The 14,858-nt window shown below is 50.9% G+C and overlaps 1 protein-coding gene across 1 annotated transcript; it reads right to left on the bottom strand.

Moving 5' to 3' along the window:
* Window positions 1–751: 751 nt before the first annotated feature.
* LOC124669411 (calcium-transporting ATPase 7, plasma membrane-type-like) lies at window positions 752–3,205 on the bottom strand. The gene has a single exon (XM_047206026.1). The coding sequence runs from the start codon at window positions 3,093–3,095 to the stop codon at window positions 870–872; it is 2,226 nt and encodes a 741-aa protein (XP_047061982.1). The 5' UTR covers window positions 3,096–3,205; the 3' UTR covers window positions 752–869.
* Between the last annotated feature and the right edge of the window lie 11,653 nt (window positions 3,206–14,858).

Here is a 14,858-nt window from a genome sequence, read left to right as displayed (position 1 = left end):
CAGGCATTGGTGTTAGAGATAAGAAAATGTTTGCGACGTTTCTTTGGCAGGAAATACTATCCCCGTGGGTCCACCGTTAAAGATTGTCATGGAGAATACAAATATTTGGCGCCCTTTAGCGGGAAATACTATCCCCACTGGTCCAATGGCAAGGATGAGTGTTAGGAATAAAAGAAATCTATTTGAAAACAACGAAAAACATATGCATTTTCGGAGGCAACAAGCGGAATCAAAACACAATCAGATATCACTCTGTTTCATAATGTAAACCATTTCGCCAAAACGTGTTTGCCAAAACGATTTACATTATGAAACGGAGGGAATAGTAAAGTAGTATCTACATAGGATATTTCGAAGATATTGTCTAGGCGTAGTTTCAGAGTTGCGGATCTGAAAATTACTAAACATGTGGACAATCTAGAACGAAGGCTATCTTATAACTGACAGCCAGAATTGTCATCGACATTCAGGTGTCCTGAAGCTTGTTCCCTCGAACAAATTTGTTATTCCTACGCATGGATCATGCCTGAAATAATATATCAGATGCGTTGCTGTTCACATTCTTCTCCACATGGATATCTGCATGATGGAAAACACGGTAGCCAAGTTAAGAAATATACGTACATACTCATAGCCAAGTTGTCATGTTTCTGTCAGGGAATCATTCCGTGAATTACTGTAACATTAGTTCTTGCAGAACTGAAGTCGGCTAGCTCTAAATGAAGGATCTAGTAAATACTCCGAATAAAAGACGTATATTTACTAATTACATAAGATTCGACGGATGATGTCTAAAACAATGTACACTAGTATGAAAGAATTGGACCCTAGTGTATGCGAAATACTATGAAACAATGCAGTACTATCAGTTATGACGATTTCCGGCGTGTCAAGATCTGATGGAGAGTCCGGTCCGGCACGGGGATGAACTTGACGGCCCAGCCGATGGGCCACGACACGGCGGCGATGGCAAGGCAGACGCCCCACTGCCCCAATCCCAGCCTCTTGGTGCCGGCGAACCTCGTGAGCACCTCCACCATGACCACCTGCAGGACGAGCGTGACGGCGATGATGACTAGGAACATTCTGTTCTTGAGCACCCCGGCGAAGACGTTCTTCTTCTCGATCTCCCGCGCGTTGAACTCGTTGAACACCTGGCAGGGGACGAAGGCGTTGAAGATCATGGTGCCGTTGGCCTTGTCGTCGGTGCCGAAGACGTCCCGGCCTCGGTACTGGAGCGCCAGCAGCACGGCGATCTGGAACGCTGCCTGCGCCATGAGGTTGCGCCACATTGCGTTGCTGATGAGCGGCGCAGTGCGGCCAATGGGTGGACGGTCCATGAGCGTCTTGGTGGGCGTGTCTGTGGCCAGCGCTAGCGCGCCCATCGTGTCCATGATCAGGTTCACCCACAGGAGCTGCACGGTGGTCAGTGGCATCTTGCCCGTGGTGATCGCCGACACGAAGTTGATGACCAGCGCGGCAACGTTGACGGTGAGCTGGAACTGGATGAACTTCTGGATGTTGTTGTAGACGCATCGTCCCCACCGTGTGGCCGTCACCACCGTGTCGAAGTTGTCGTTGAGGATGATGATGTCGGAGCTCTCCTTGGCCACTTCGGTGCCCTGGACGCCCATGGACAACCCGACATCGGCCTCCTTGAGTGCGGGCGCGTCGTTGGTGCCGTCGCCAGTCACGGCAACCACGTGGCCCTTCTGCTTCAGCCGCTGCACCAGCACCAGCTTGTCCAGCGGCAGGGACCGAGCCATGACGCGGATGTTGTCTGCGACCTCGAGCTGCTGCTCCGGCGACATGGCGCGGAACTCGTGCCCCTCGATGACGATGCCGCTGGGGTCGTTGCTGGATATGATGCCGCACTCCTTTGCGATCGCGCGCGCTGTGAGGATGTTGTCTCCGGTGACCATCTTGACGGCGACGCCGGCCTTCGTGCAAGCTGCAATGGCCGCTTTGACCTCTGGCCGACATGGGTCTTTCAAGCCGACGAAGCCCAGCAATGTCAGCCCCTCATCGTCAATCTTTGTTTGCTCGCTGTTGACTTGCTTGTAGGCGAATGCAATACACCGGAGGCTGCCGACCGCCATGTCGTTGATGACCTTCTCGAGGTTCTTCCTCTGCTCCATGCCGAGCTCGCGCGCCGCTCCGTCCGTGTCCACGTACATTGAGCAGTTCTCCAGGACCATCTCGGCGGCGCCTTTCCAGTGCGCGATCACCGAACCGGTGGCGTTGTCTCTAATCATCACGCCACTGCGCTTCTTGTCGGAGTTGAACGCCTCAACATGCACCACCTTGCAGCTCCTCTTCAACGCATCCGTGTCCATGCCGAGGTCCGCCACGGCCCAGGACAACAGCGCCTTCTCCGTAGGACTGCCCGATATTTCCGGCGGCGACACGTTGTCTGGTTTGTACACGCTTCCGGTGGTGTTGATCCCAGCTCCCTGGCAGAGCAGGCTCATAACGCTCCCTGCGATCGCCGTGGTGGCTCTAGGCTGCTCCGTGCCGACCCAGAACTCGGTCACCTTCATCTGGTTCAGAGTGAGCGTTCCAGTCTTGTCAGTGCAGATGGCCGTGACGGAACCCATCGTCTCGCACGCTGACAGGCGGCGCACCAGCGCGTTCTCCTTCACCATCCTCTTCATGGAAAATGCGAGCGTGAGCGTGACCGCAAGCGGGAGGCCTTCTGGGATGGCGACGACGATGATGGTTACGGCCTGCTGGAATATAGCCACGAGCGCGCTGAAGACGGCGTCGAAGGTGACATGACCCTTGTCGAAGAGCGGCTTCCCCTGGTCGTCCTTTGTGCTGCCTGTGAAGTGGCGCGCGGTGAGCACGGTGAAGACGAGCACCGCAACGGCGACACCGATCTTGCCGATGCTCGAGGTGAGGCCCTCGAGGCGCTCCTGGAGCGGCGTCGGCTCGGTGGTCTCCTTGGTGATGCTGCTCATCATCTCACCCCACAAGGTGTCGATGCCGACGGCGGTAACGAGCATCCGGCCGTAGCCGTCGATGATCTTAACGCCAGCGGTGAGGAAGGGGCTCTTCTCGGCGTCGATCTCAATCGGATGGGGCTCGCCGGTCATGCTGGACTCGTCCACCTGCAGGCCATGCCCTTCAAGGAATACCCCGTCCGCCGGCACGGAATCGCCAATCTTGAGTATGACAACATCCCCGACGACGATTTCGAATATGGAGACCTCCTGCCTCCGGGCGGCGCGGACGACGGTGACGGCGATGTTGTTGGACTCGCTGGCCAGCTTATCGAACCGCTTGGCCTGGCTGTGGTTGCTGACGGCGGAGACCGCGGCGACGAGGAACACGGCGAGGAAGATGCTGACGCCGTCGTACCAGCCGTCCTTGAGGCCGTGCTCCTTAATGCCGAAGCCGAGGGAGACGACGGCGCAGACGAGGAGCACGATGAGGAAGACGTCGCTGAGCGCGTCCCAGACGTGGCTGAAGAAGCTCTTGGGCCTGGGCTTCGGGTACGTGTTGCCGCCGAACGCCTCCCTGCGGCGGCGCACGTCTCCGTCGTCCCTGCGGATGCCGCGCTCCGCGTCGGACGCTAGCGCGGCGGCAATGCCGGCGCTCCCGCCGAGGCGGCGGAAGCATTCCTCACGCTTCTCCTTGACCAGGCCCTTGAAGGACTCGTCGTCAGCGGCGACAGAGAATCCGGCGCCGCACGTGTCGGCGTCAGCATCCGAGTCACCGTCGTGGTGGATCTTGATGGCGACGTAGGAGGTGCTCCGCGGGAGGACGCCGGCGGAGAGAATGCCGAGTCGAGCAAGCCTGTGGCACGTCCGGATGACGTTGAGAGCCTTGCGCCATTGCCTCGCCGGCTGCCAGGACGGCGACACGGAACGGCGCCCCGCGGCGATCAGGATGTCAGCGCACTCCATGAATTCTGCAGCAATGCAATTCAAGGCAAGACGCGAGAAGAATGGGAAGCGATGCGGTTGCGAGGTGACGAGTCAAGACTCAAGAAAAGGAGACCGGATTGTGATTTGTGATTCTAGGCTGGGAGATGAGGTCGGTGACTAGGTCGATCAGGAATTCATGAATATATATGCTGCAGCTCCGGTTGATTATATACGAGGAATGTGAGGAAGCTTCCATGATATTAGACTATGAAAACATAAGTAAGTATGCTAAGATTGCTAGTGGATGAATCGCGTCATTGCAGCGTGAGTATGAATTCGTTTCTTTCTTCACGTCACGGCAACAGAATGTAACCAAATGTTGTTGGTCCGTTACGCCGATGTTGCATGCAGAATTGCAGGGAAAACGGCAAGGAACCTTCAACATGCCAAAGTAGAAGGCGCTTACCAAGCACCGATGGTACGTAACAAATCTAAACTTCCATTTATTTAGTACTTGCCATAGTTTCGTCGACGTCTAGGTACAACCAAAAGGTACTCCGGATCACAATGTGTGTGATAGCAATGATAGAGAGGGGAAGTTTCAGATGCGCGTTCCCTTTGTTTCAGACCAGATTGTTTTCTGTTGCTTCAGATGGAAGGAAAAGATGCAGTTCGGGTGTTTTGCCTCATATGTCCAAATGCACCAATTATAAAAAAAACGTATTTTAAATGTATTTTTAAAATGACAAAAAATTCTGGGCGCACATCCAGATATGCCATGTTCACACACAAATGTTCGAGAGAAAGAACATTTTTGGGGGTTGTGCAAAAAGAAAAAAAAGAAAATGTCTTGTAGGAGGCTAGGAGCACCCAAATTGTCTTTTCACACAAATCACAGAAAATGTCACTTTCCGCAAAATTTTGTATGCGGACATAGATTGTCCGGATGTACACCTAGAATTTCTTTCCACAAAATTTTGGCATTTGAAAATATATTTTATATGCAGTGGGTGCATCTACACCTATGAGTCAAAAGGGACCTTTCTAGGATGATACCGAAAGGTGTTTACCTTGTCGAGTTGAAAGGAAGTTGTGTTTCCTTCTGTCTCGATACGTTTTTTTTTCTTACCAAGTACTCTATGATCAGTTCTTGAACATGCTAGTATATCGGAATTGCTAATTCTGAGCTAGCTTAGAATTAACTTAGCGTTCAACAAGTCCAAAATTGATGAATCTGCGTCGCTATATAAATCTTCGAGTATTATAATTGTTTTTTTTCAGTTGCAAGTCGAGTTGCTGAGATTTTTCATTGGATTACAATTTAGATTTTTCAATTGCATGTAAGTTGCATCTAAAAATATTACACAGTACAAATATATTCAAGTAATAAAAATGTATTCATATAATATAAAATCTTAGAATAATACTCCCTCTTTTTCTTGATACAAGATATATAGTTTTTGAGAAACAAGAATCAGAAATATAATGTATATTGCATGGCATCGTTTGTTTGGAAATTTAATTGGATTTGATTATGTTTCGTTATCTCATGCAAACTCCTATATTTTCTCATGTCATCTCGCCAAAATTGGTGTAATTAACATTTCCTTCATATGCATACTTTAATTTTCATGCCAAAAACTATATACAACCTATATTTAAGAACGGATGAATTATTTACTTAACAGAAAATCGACCTGGAATTAGCCACACCATACAATCCTACAATCAATGGGTACGTACGTAGGATTAGAAAGCGATTCAGGAACGGACCGACGGCCCGTCCTGTCGCTCCCCGCGGGCGACGGGCGGGCGATCCCACCAAACCCTAGCCCCAGCCCCTTCCCCCTGCTCCCCCCGCCGCCGCCGCCGGCGTCAGCCGCCGGGCAAAGCCTCGGCGGTGCCGGCGGCGGGGGCTCTTGGATCTTGTCCGTGCGGAGGTGGCGCGGGGCCTCTCCCTCGGGCGTTGGAGATCCTCTACGAGGATGCGGCGGCACCTTGCGCGGCGGGCCGGCGCGCCGCGGCGAGCGTTTCCTCGAGGTCGAGGCGGCGGAGCTCGGCGGCGTGGTCGCCTCCTCGCGGGCGACGACTGCGTCTGTCGGCTTCTACAGAGTGGTCCCCGGCGGCGCGTGGCGGAGGGGTCGGGTGAAGAGGAGAGGAGAGGAGATCCCGGCGAGGCGGGCGGAGGAGGTCGTGGAGGTGCGGCGGCTTCGTGAGTGGCGTCCGGGAGCGGCAGGCGGGGTGGCAGCGGCGCGGAGGCCTCGTCCAGGGAGCGCCCTGGCGAGCAGAGGACCGCTGCCACCATGGCCGGCGCTACTGCGGTGCTCCTCGCCGGCGTCGCAGGCGGGCGAGAGCCGGCGGCCCGGGCCCGATCTGGGTCTGGGGGGCGGGGAGGCTGGGAGGGACGTCTTGCCTGGAGCGGGCAGCGTCCGTGGAGGGCCACCCCAGCTCAAGCCGGAGGAGCGGGAGTGTTGGCCGCAGTGCTTCATGCCGGCGGGTGTGAAGGCTGCGGTGCCTCGTCGGGATGGAGTGGGAGTTGGAGTCTTCGCCTTGCCTTGAGCCATGCGGTGGGTGTTTCGGAGTTTCTGCGGTTTTTGTGACTTCATCGACGAGGGGCCGCGACAGCGGCGGTGCGAGGCCTCACGGACGGTATGCCCCGGTGCCGGGGTTGGGGAGGCTTGCGATGACTCGGACGAAAGTCTAGCTTGGCTCAGTCGGGCCGGCGGCGACGGCGCCCGCGGGTGTCGTTCCCCTCCTTGGAGGCGACGCCGAGGAGTGTCGGAGTCCCCCTAACCTGCTTGGAGCTGGATGTTGTCTTCGGGCGAAAGCCTCGATCCGCGGATCGACTCGGTGGCGGCGTCTTCGACGTCGTAACTCGTTGGGAGCATCGGGTATGGAGACACGGTGCACGGGTCCTTGGCGGCTTCAATCCGGCGTCGCGACGGTCCATGGCAGTTCATCAAGGCACTATGCACGTCTTTGCTGGCATGTTACGGAGGACCGCTTCGGGATCCGTCCAAGTCCCGCCATTGATCTGCTTCGGATGGTGCGTTGACAAGGAAGTTCCTTTGGGAGCCGTTCCTCTTCGGAGGTGCTTCGCGTCGGTCGAGACGTGGCTTGGTTTGTTGCTTAGGACAGGTTCCTTGTGTTGTGGTTGTTTGGTCTGTAGCCGGCGTTGTGTGGGGTTACGCTCGTTGCTTGTAGCGAGTGGTGCCGTTCTTGTACTCAATCTTCTGCCTTCTATAAAGATAAGGTATGCCTTTGGCGTACTCTCGAAAAAAAATGGGTACGTACGTGGGTAGGACGTGGCACTATCGACTAGAATGTAGAGTACTCTGCGTACGAACGGGACAGCAACACTTAGTAGCTAGCTAAGGCATTCGCAAAACAAAAACAAAACACTTACTAGTAGCTAAGGCAAGCTAATTAAGGCACGGGTGCGGTTCATATGTCGATCGAGGCATCGAGCTAACTGCTCGGGTGCTTGTCGGCACAGTGCACCATGGGGACGCATAGGCAACAGAAACGGCGCGTCGGCTACTCGGCTCCGACGTACTCTGCACCGGCGGCCAGCACGAAGACGGGAGCCTACATTGCTGGAGGCCACAGATGTAACGGCCTGTCGGTCGATCAATATACGCGGTTTCAGCGCCATCTGTGAACAGGAGTGCAAGCTACTACTCCTTCTGCCGGGTGGAGAACGTCGGCAGCGTCGTGCCAGGCGGTTCTGTCTTCGATAATCTATTTTCTGATGAAACTCCGCCTTCGATAATCTATTTTAACGAAACACGGCCTCGCTTAGTCTGGACACAGGCCCCTGCGCGCGATCTTAGTTTTTAAAACCTAGAGTAGCAAACAAAATCATACTGTACGTACTTGTTTTTAAATTTCACAAAACGCAGAAGATGACAGTGGATAGAAAATTATACTATAGTACTACCGTTCTAAATAAATGTTGGAAAAAAGGACTCCGATCATTTCTAAACGTGTGAATATCCGTACACAACTCCAATGAGGGCTGATCATGGTACATCAATAAAGAAATGTAAAGACATCAGAACCGAGAGAAACCAGCCGAGGAAATTGACCGAGAGCTCCCATGCCCCAGGCGATTCGTAGGCGATTCTCCACCTCCACCGTGATCTCCCCTACTCTCGACTCTCGCCGCCGGTGGTACTCGCCGGAGGGACCATCAGAGCGCTCCGATGTCGATCCCGAAGTGGTCGCTCGGGCTCCTCTCCTTCGCGGAGGAGACAAGGCTTGGAGAGGAGCGGGCGAGGCGGCGTGAGGAGGAAAAGCTGGCGAAGGAGCGGAGGCAGGCGCTACTGCGAAGGAAGCTGTTAATCCTGCAGATATGCTTGGCGTCGCCGTGGGCATCGAGCAAATGGTCAAGGGTTGGGGGCCGCAGATCTCAGGCCAGGGATCGAGGAACAAATTGGGGCGGCACAAGCGATGATCGAGCTTGGGAGATGGCTGCTCAAGGGCTAGAGGATTTGGAGAAGTGGTCGCCGTGAAGGATTCGGGGCCGGTGGGGAGCGTGCGCTCGCCGGTGAGGCCATCTCCGATGCAGGTGTGGCTTGGTGATGGCGTGCCCCGTGGTGGAAGGTTGTCTACTGGTCCTGGTTGGCGTGCAGATGAGCGGCGACGGGCGGAGAGGATCCGTCGGGCCGACCCTTCTCCGACGCGATGGTCTTCACCGGAGAGGGTGCCGATGGAGCAGATGTGGGATCCCTTGCGGAGGGCCCCACTGCGCAGACGCCCGAGTTCGCCTGTCATGGAGAGCCGTCGATTTGGTCTGGCGGGTCGATCTCGGGCCGTTGATGGTCTTCAGGTGAAAGCGGATTTTGGAAAGGCGCGACCTTGTTTGGAGAAAGGAGTGGTAGCTCCGCCTGGTTCAGACAACCCCGTACTATCTGGATCTAGGGTTACACCTGGTCCTCAAACACTAGTCTGTGTCAGGAGAGATTTGGTCCAATCTAGGTCCTTCTCTCCTGAGGATTGCTACCCCGCTCGTGGAAATTTTCTCCCAAATCCCACAAAAATCAGCTTTGCGGAGTTGTGGAGAGTAGAGAAAGGGAGGAAGACCTTCGTCGAGGTGGTCAAGATGGCGGGTGGTGGTCGTGGTACGGGAAGGTTTGGTGGTGGAGGCCGTGGAGTAGGTGGTGGACGTGCTCCTCCAGTGGTTTCTGCGGCTGGTGTCAAGCCGGCGGCTCCACTTCAAGGTTGTAACATCTCAAGTTTGCTAATAAAGTAATGTTGCTAGTTGTTCATGTGCATGGCATGCATTTGCATTTATTTTGAGAAAATTTTACACTAAAATGTGTTGAAACAATGTTGCAAATGTTGTAGTTTGCTCTATTTCAATTTGTCTGCAAAACCCCCCTCAAAATATGGGTTCAAATACCCTAAAAATCCCCAAATTCTTCCCTATTTTAAAATTTCTAGAAAATTCCCTAAAATCCAGTGGGTTATTGGGCAAAATCCCATTGTCTTCTTCCCCGGGCAGGCAGGGCCAGTGCTGCCTGGCGCTGCCCTGGCCGTCGATGGCGCCGGCGGCTGGGATGCCTCCCGCCGCCCATGGCCGCCTATAAAGGTCGCCGCCGCCACGAGGAGAACCCCCATTTCGCCACCGCCCCTCCTCTCCTCCCTTTTCCCTGTGAGCCCCACCAAAACCCTAGCCCCGGCCAACTCACGTCGCCGCCGTTCCGCGCTGCCCCGCGCCCAGCCGATGATACTGTTCGCTCCGCCACGTTTCCCTCGTCCTTCTCCACCAAGCGGCGCAAGCGGGGGAGCTATCCATTGCGTGAATCGATGGGAGCCCGAACCGCAGACCTCCGCCGCTCGTCGGCGACTCCGGCCATCCCCGGCGACGCCGTCAAGCTCCCCGTGACCGCGGTGAGCTCACGGACCCGCCGGTAGCCTCGTCGCCCTCTCTCCCCCTATGTGCTGGCCTCGCGACGGTGACCTGCCGCTGCCGCCGCGCAACCTCGCCGTGGTCGTCGCTCCAGCGACCATTCCGGGGCGGCGCCGCCACCTTGAGGTTCCCCGTGAACCCGCGCATCCAACGCGCCTGTCCGCGCGGACCCTGGCGCCTCCAATCGTCGAGGCCGTGCCCGACCTGGCCGCCCTGGCCATGGCTGACGCCATGCTGGCGTCATTATGACATCAGCACCCTTTTTCTATTTTCTCTTTTATTAGTTTTATATTTTATTTAATTATATGACATGTGGGGTCTGCCTGTCAGGGTTTTATTCATTTCAAAATTGTTAAAATGCTGACAGTGGGTCCAACTTGTCATACTTTTAATATTTTTTCCAGAATTTCAGAAAATGATTAAACTTGAATATTTCATAACTAATTCATTTTAATTCAAAAAAATGTGTATAATATACCAAAATGTTCAGAAAAACATTCTCTACAAGTTTAGGCATGTTTCATACATAATTGCAACAATTAAAATTGCAGAATAAGTGGAACCCTAAAAACACTTCTCATATGTCGGGGTCCGATGTCGGAACCCCTTTAACCTGATGATGCACCTAGGGTTTACTTAATTCCTTTAACATGACATACCATTCATATTGTATGCGCATTGCATTATGCCATGTCTTGAATGTGTATTTCCCTTTCCGGTGTTTGGTTCTTCGCGATAGGATCTGAGCCGGAGTCCGACATCAACACCACCGAAGAACCGTATTCATCCGCTGAGGGACAAGGCAAGCCCTAACCTGGTTCATCGATGATTTCTAAATGATTTTATCTCTAGTTCCTACATATTGCTTACAATTCAACTGTCTTTTATCGATAGATAGAGTTATCCTATATGTTGCATGTTCTACCCTTGTAGCCTCAAATTCCTGATCCACTGCTCCTAGCATACCTAGGTTTGGCATGTGTGCATCGCTAGGCCTTTATCTCTTTATGCTTAGCCATGCTTATTTTGTTATGCTACTACTCCGGTCTTCGAACTAGAGCCTTACAATGAAATGAAACTAGCATGACAGATTGACGTGGTATAGAGATATTGTTAAACATGATTAAAGGCTCGGACGAGAGGCCACATTGGGATGTCGTGGGTTGTTTCGTTTCTGCCGACCCTAGGAACCGAGTTCTCGCATCTTGAACAAATACCGAGCATACAACCACACGAGGCCCTATCATGGTACCCTCTCGACTTACTAACTTGCCTAGTCGATTCCATGAGTCACATAGTTTGCGCCTTACCTGGATATATGCATTGCATTCTCCTTGGGAAAAAGGTACATAACAGGTAGGCAAGCGTGGTCGTGGTAGCTGGGGGTTGCGGCCTCTGGGGAAACCCACCTCGGCTCACATCGTTAAGGACCGACTTCGGGACTTGACCCGTTACGGCGGAATAATCCTTAGCGCGTGACTCATGGTCTAGGCGACAGCTAGGTAAAGGTCGTGGTCGACCACCCTCGGTTGGCACGTCTGGGTAAAGTTGTGCATCCCTGCAGGGTTATGAATCTTTTCAAAAAGTTGTGTCCACGGTTACGGACGACTTGGGAACGGACATGGAGATCATAGAGAACATGAAACTAATCGTAAAACTTGGCAACCAATGTGTGTTTACGGATACCATCTCCGGGTGTTGAGGGGGTGATCCGAGGATACTGGTTCGAGATGATGAAGATTGGTGGATACAACATGGTGATCAATATATATAGAGATGTCGCTCTCTTATCCCCTTTTAAAGGTTCTGAGTAGTCGAGCTTCTCCTCTCTCTTGTCTTACAAAGGAAAATTGGCTTTACGCAAAAGAAAATCTACAGAAAGCCCGCATACCCGCTTTGCTAAAAGGTTGTACTAAGTCTTGCTGAGTCCCTGTACTCAGCTTTGCATGCTTTTGTTTCAGATGAAGTTGCTATAGCCGAAGGTGGTTTCTACGTTAACATCGACGAGTAAGTTGGGGTTCCCAGGCAGCAGCCTGAGACTTATGGACTGGGACATTGCTTTATGTTTATGGCCTCTTAAGCCATTTGCTATCTTGTTATTTAGAATAACATAATTTGCTTCCGTCGCTTGTTGAATGTTGGGTCAGTGACCTCTGCATGTAATAATTTAGATCTTACTCCGCTAAGAGTTGTAATATATTCTTTTGAGTCGTAGAGTCACTGTTGTGTTACCGATTCTCTCATTGTAGTCTCTCGAGCTCGAGGTTAGGCTTATGTCAGTCGAAGATCTGTTATTTTTCTAACCCTGGTCCCGGGGGTGCCACAGGTTTTTCTCATGCTGATCAAGTTGCCGTCAAGAATGAGTTCCCTCAAGCTTTGATGCGACAGATGGGGGCTGCTGCTCCAAGTATGTTCCCAATGATGCAGCCGAGTTTGTGGACTGTGCCGATGATCCAGTGGTCTCGATTCTATGGGAATCAACAAATCCCACCAGCTGCGTTCAATCCTATGATGATGCTACCTCAAGGAGTTCCTCCTAATGTCAGTCAGTCTAATAGCCAGGCGAGTAGTGTTAGCCTGAATCCTTCACAGCAGCAGCTGACCTCCGGTGGTGGCAAGAACACAAAGAAGAGTCGGAAAGATAATACTTCTGAAGGAGGCAAGACTAGTGGTGATATAAGTGGAGGTAATATGCAGCTGGTTGTGGCTATGGGTCCTGGCCCAGTTTTGGACCCAAAATTCAAGAATGTTACATGTTACAACTATGGTGAGCTTGGCCATTATGTTGGCCTCTGTACAAGAATTGAGAGATGCTTCATCTGCAGTAGAACTGGCCACCATATGGACAACTGTCACATGTGGTACACTCTCCTGCCAACTGCTCAGTACTGGGGGAGTGCCAATCCTGGTTTGGGTTTCTTTCATGTTGAGGTGGAAGGACCAGAGGCAGTCTAGTGGCTGAATATGGATAATGTGGGGGTTGTGGTGGTTAAAGAAGAAGAAATCTCTATCAGTGAGCTTGAGGAAAGTTTCAATGAGATGTCGAAGGTCAACTGGTTTTGGTAGATTAGACAGCTTGAATCCAAAAAGTTCTTGGTGAGGTTTCCCCCTAGCAAGAGGATCAAAGAGTTGGTGGAATATCCTTCCATCAACCTCAAGAAGGAAGGTGTGGTGGTATATTTTGTCAACCGGGAAGGTGAAGCTGAGCCCTTTGAAGAATTTTAGGAAGTGTGGATCAAGATTGTTGGTATTCCTGCTAAGTGGCTGACATGGAAAACCATTTGTCAGGTTTCTACTACTCTGGGAGTCCTTGTCAACATTGACTGGCATGGCATATTTAGAAGCTTTTATAAAGAAGTGAGGGTTAAAGTTTCTGTGAGGGACAAGTCTAAGATTCGTGCAAACAAGCTGTTTGAAATGGAACAATGCTTCTTCTTGATTGACTTCATTGTTGAGGATGAGGGGGGTGCTATTGATATTGATGATGATGATGATGATGGTAATGACCCTTCCCAGAGCAATAATGAAGATAAAGTTCATGAAGAAGCTGATCTGGCATATGACTTCAAGGCCCTAGACAAGAGTAAGAATACTGGGAGCAACAGTAGGATGGAGACTGACCCTTCCATCTCAGAGTCCCAGGGTGGGAAAAGTGGGTCTAGAAATGTGGCTCATCAAATGCTGGAGACAAGTGTGAAGTGGAAGGTGCTTGGGCTTGATCAACCAATTCCTTCTTCTAGTGCTTTGGTGCTGAGAAATGCTAAGGAACATATTGGGAAGAGCCTCCTTCAATGCTTTGATGCTGAGAGTGATGAAGAGGCTGGGGATGTAAATGATGACCATGATGTTGCCTTAGTGGAAAAATCTGACATTCCTATGCCATCCTTGGCTTGGAAGGAGAAGAAACAGTGGGGGTCTGTCCAAGCTACAAGGATGAGCAGTAGGATCCAGAGAGATGGTAAAACTGCTATTGAGAAGGCTCAAGAACTTAAGAAGTCTAAGAACTTGGAAATCCCAAAAGGTAACAAAATTCATGGTTTTTCAAACTCTTTTGCTGCTCTTGAGAATCAAAATTTATTTGATAAGGCAAAAAATGATGGCATTAGCCTAGGTCACAAAACTATGAATGATGACTCTATCATTAATAAAATTATAGAGATTGAAGTTAATAGACTTAAAGATTTTCATGTGTCCAATCCTGCTCTGTTTCTCCCTGTTGACATTAGTCTAATTGTGGATGAGATGAGAGTGGGTGTGGAAGATGTGGATGTTGGTTAACTGGATCAGGAGGATCACAGTAGTGATGTTCCTAATGATGATGAACCATGGACATTAGTCTATGGTAGGACAAAGGTAGAAGAAAATTGATCTTTAAAAGTGGTTGTAGCTCTAATTTGGAACCCTAGGGTTCTTAATAGACCTGATAAGCTTACCAGAGTGCATGATCTCATTAGAGAAGTATGCCCTAATATCATTTGTTTTTCTGAATCTAAAAAAGAGGAGTTTACAAATTTACATCTTCAACTGTTATATCCTTTTGGGAAATTCTCCTGGAATTAGCTTCCAGCTATCAAAACTTCTTGTGGCATTCGTGTTGGCATTAGTATAGATTTATTTGATATAGTCATATGGGATATCTTTACATATTGTGTCTCTGTTCAAATCAAAGCTAAAAAATATAATGTTGTATGGAGAGTTATTGTTGTTTATGGGTCTGCTTATGAGGATCATAAGGTGGACTTTATCAATGAATTGCGTAATGTTTATGCATGTTGGAATGGGCCTACATTAGTAGGTGGTGATTTCAATCTCATTAGAGAAAAGTGTGAAAAGAATACTGGCAATATAAATCAACATTGGGCTAACTTGTTTAATGACTAGATTAATAAGTTTAGTCTGATGGAACTTAAGAATTCCAGTAGACAATTCTCTTGGGCTAATAACCAAGACAACCTAGTCATGGCTTTATTAGATAGGATTTTTTTCTCTACTTGATGGGACTCTTTGTTTCCTGCTAGTAGTCTGTCTTCCAAGGCCATGGTTGGTAGTGATCATACCCCCACTATTGTTGATAC

This window comes from Lolium rigidum, chromosome 7 (genome assembly GCF_022539505.1).
Source record: "Lolium rigidum isolate FL_2022 chromosome 7, APGP_CSIRO_Lrig_0.1, whole genome shotgun sequence".
Taxonomy (NCBI): domain Eukaryota; kingdom Viridiplantae; phylum Streptophyta; class Magnoliopsida; order Poales; family Poaceae; genus Lolium; species Lolium rigidum.
Note: the sequence above shows the minus strand (reverse complement) of the source record. Positions and strands in the feature narration are given on the sequence as shown.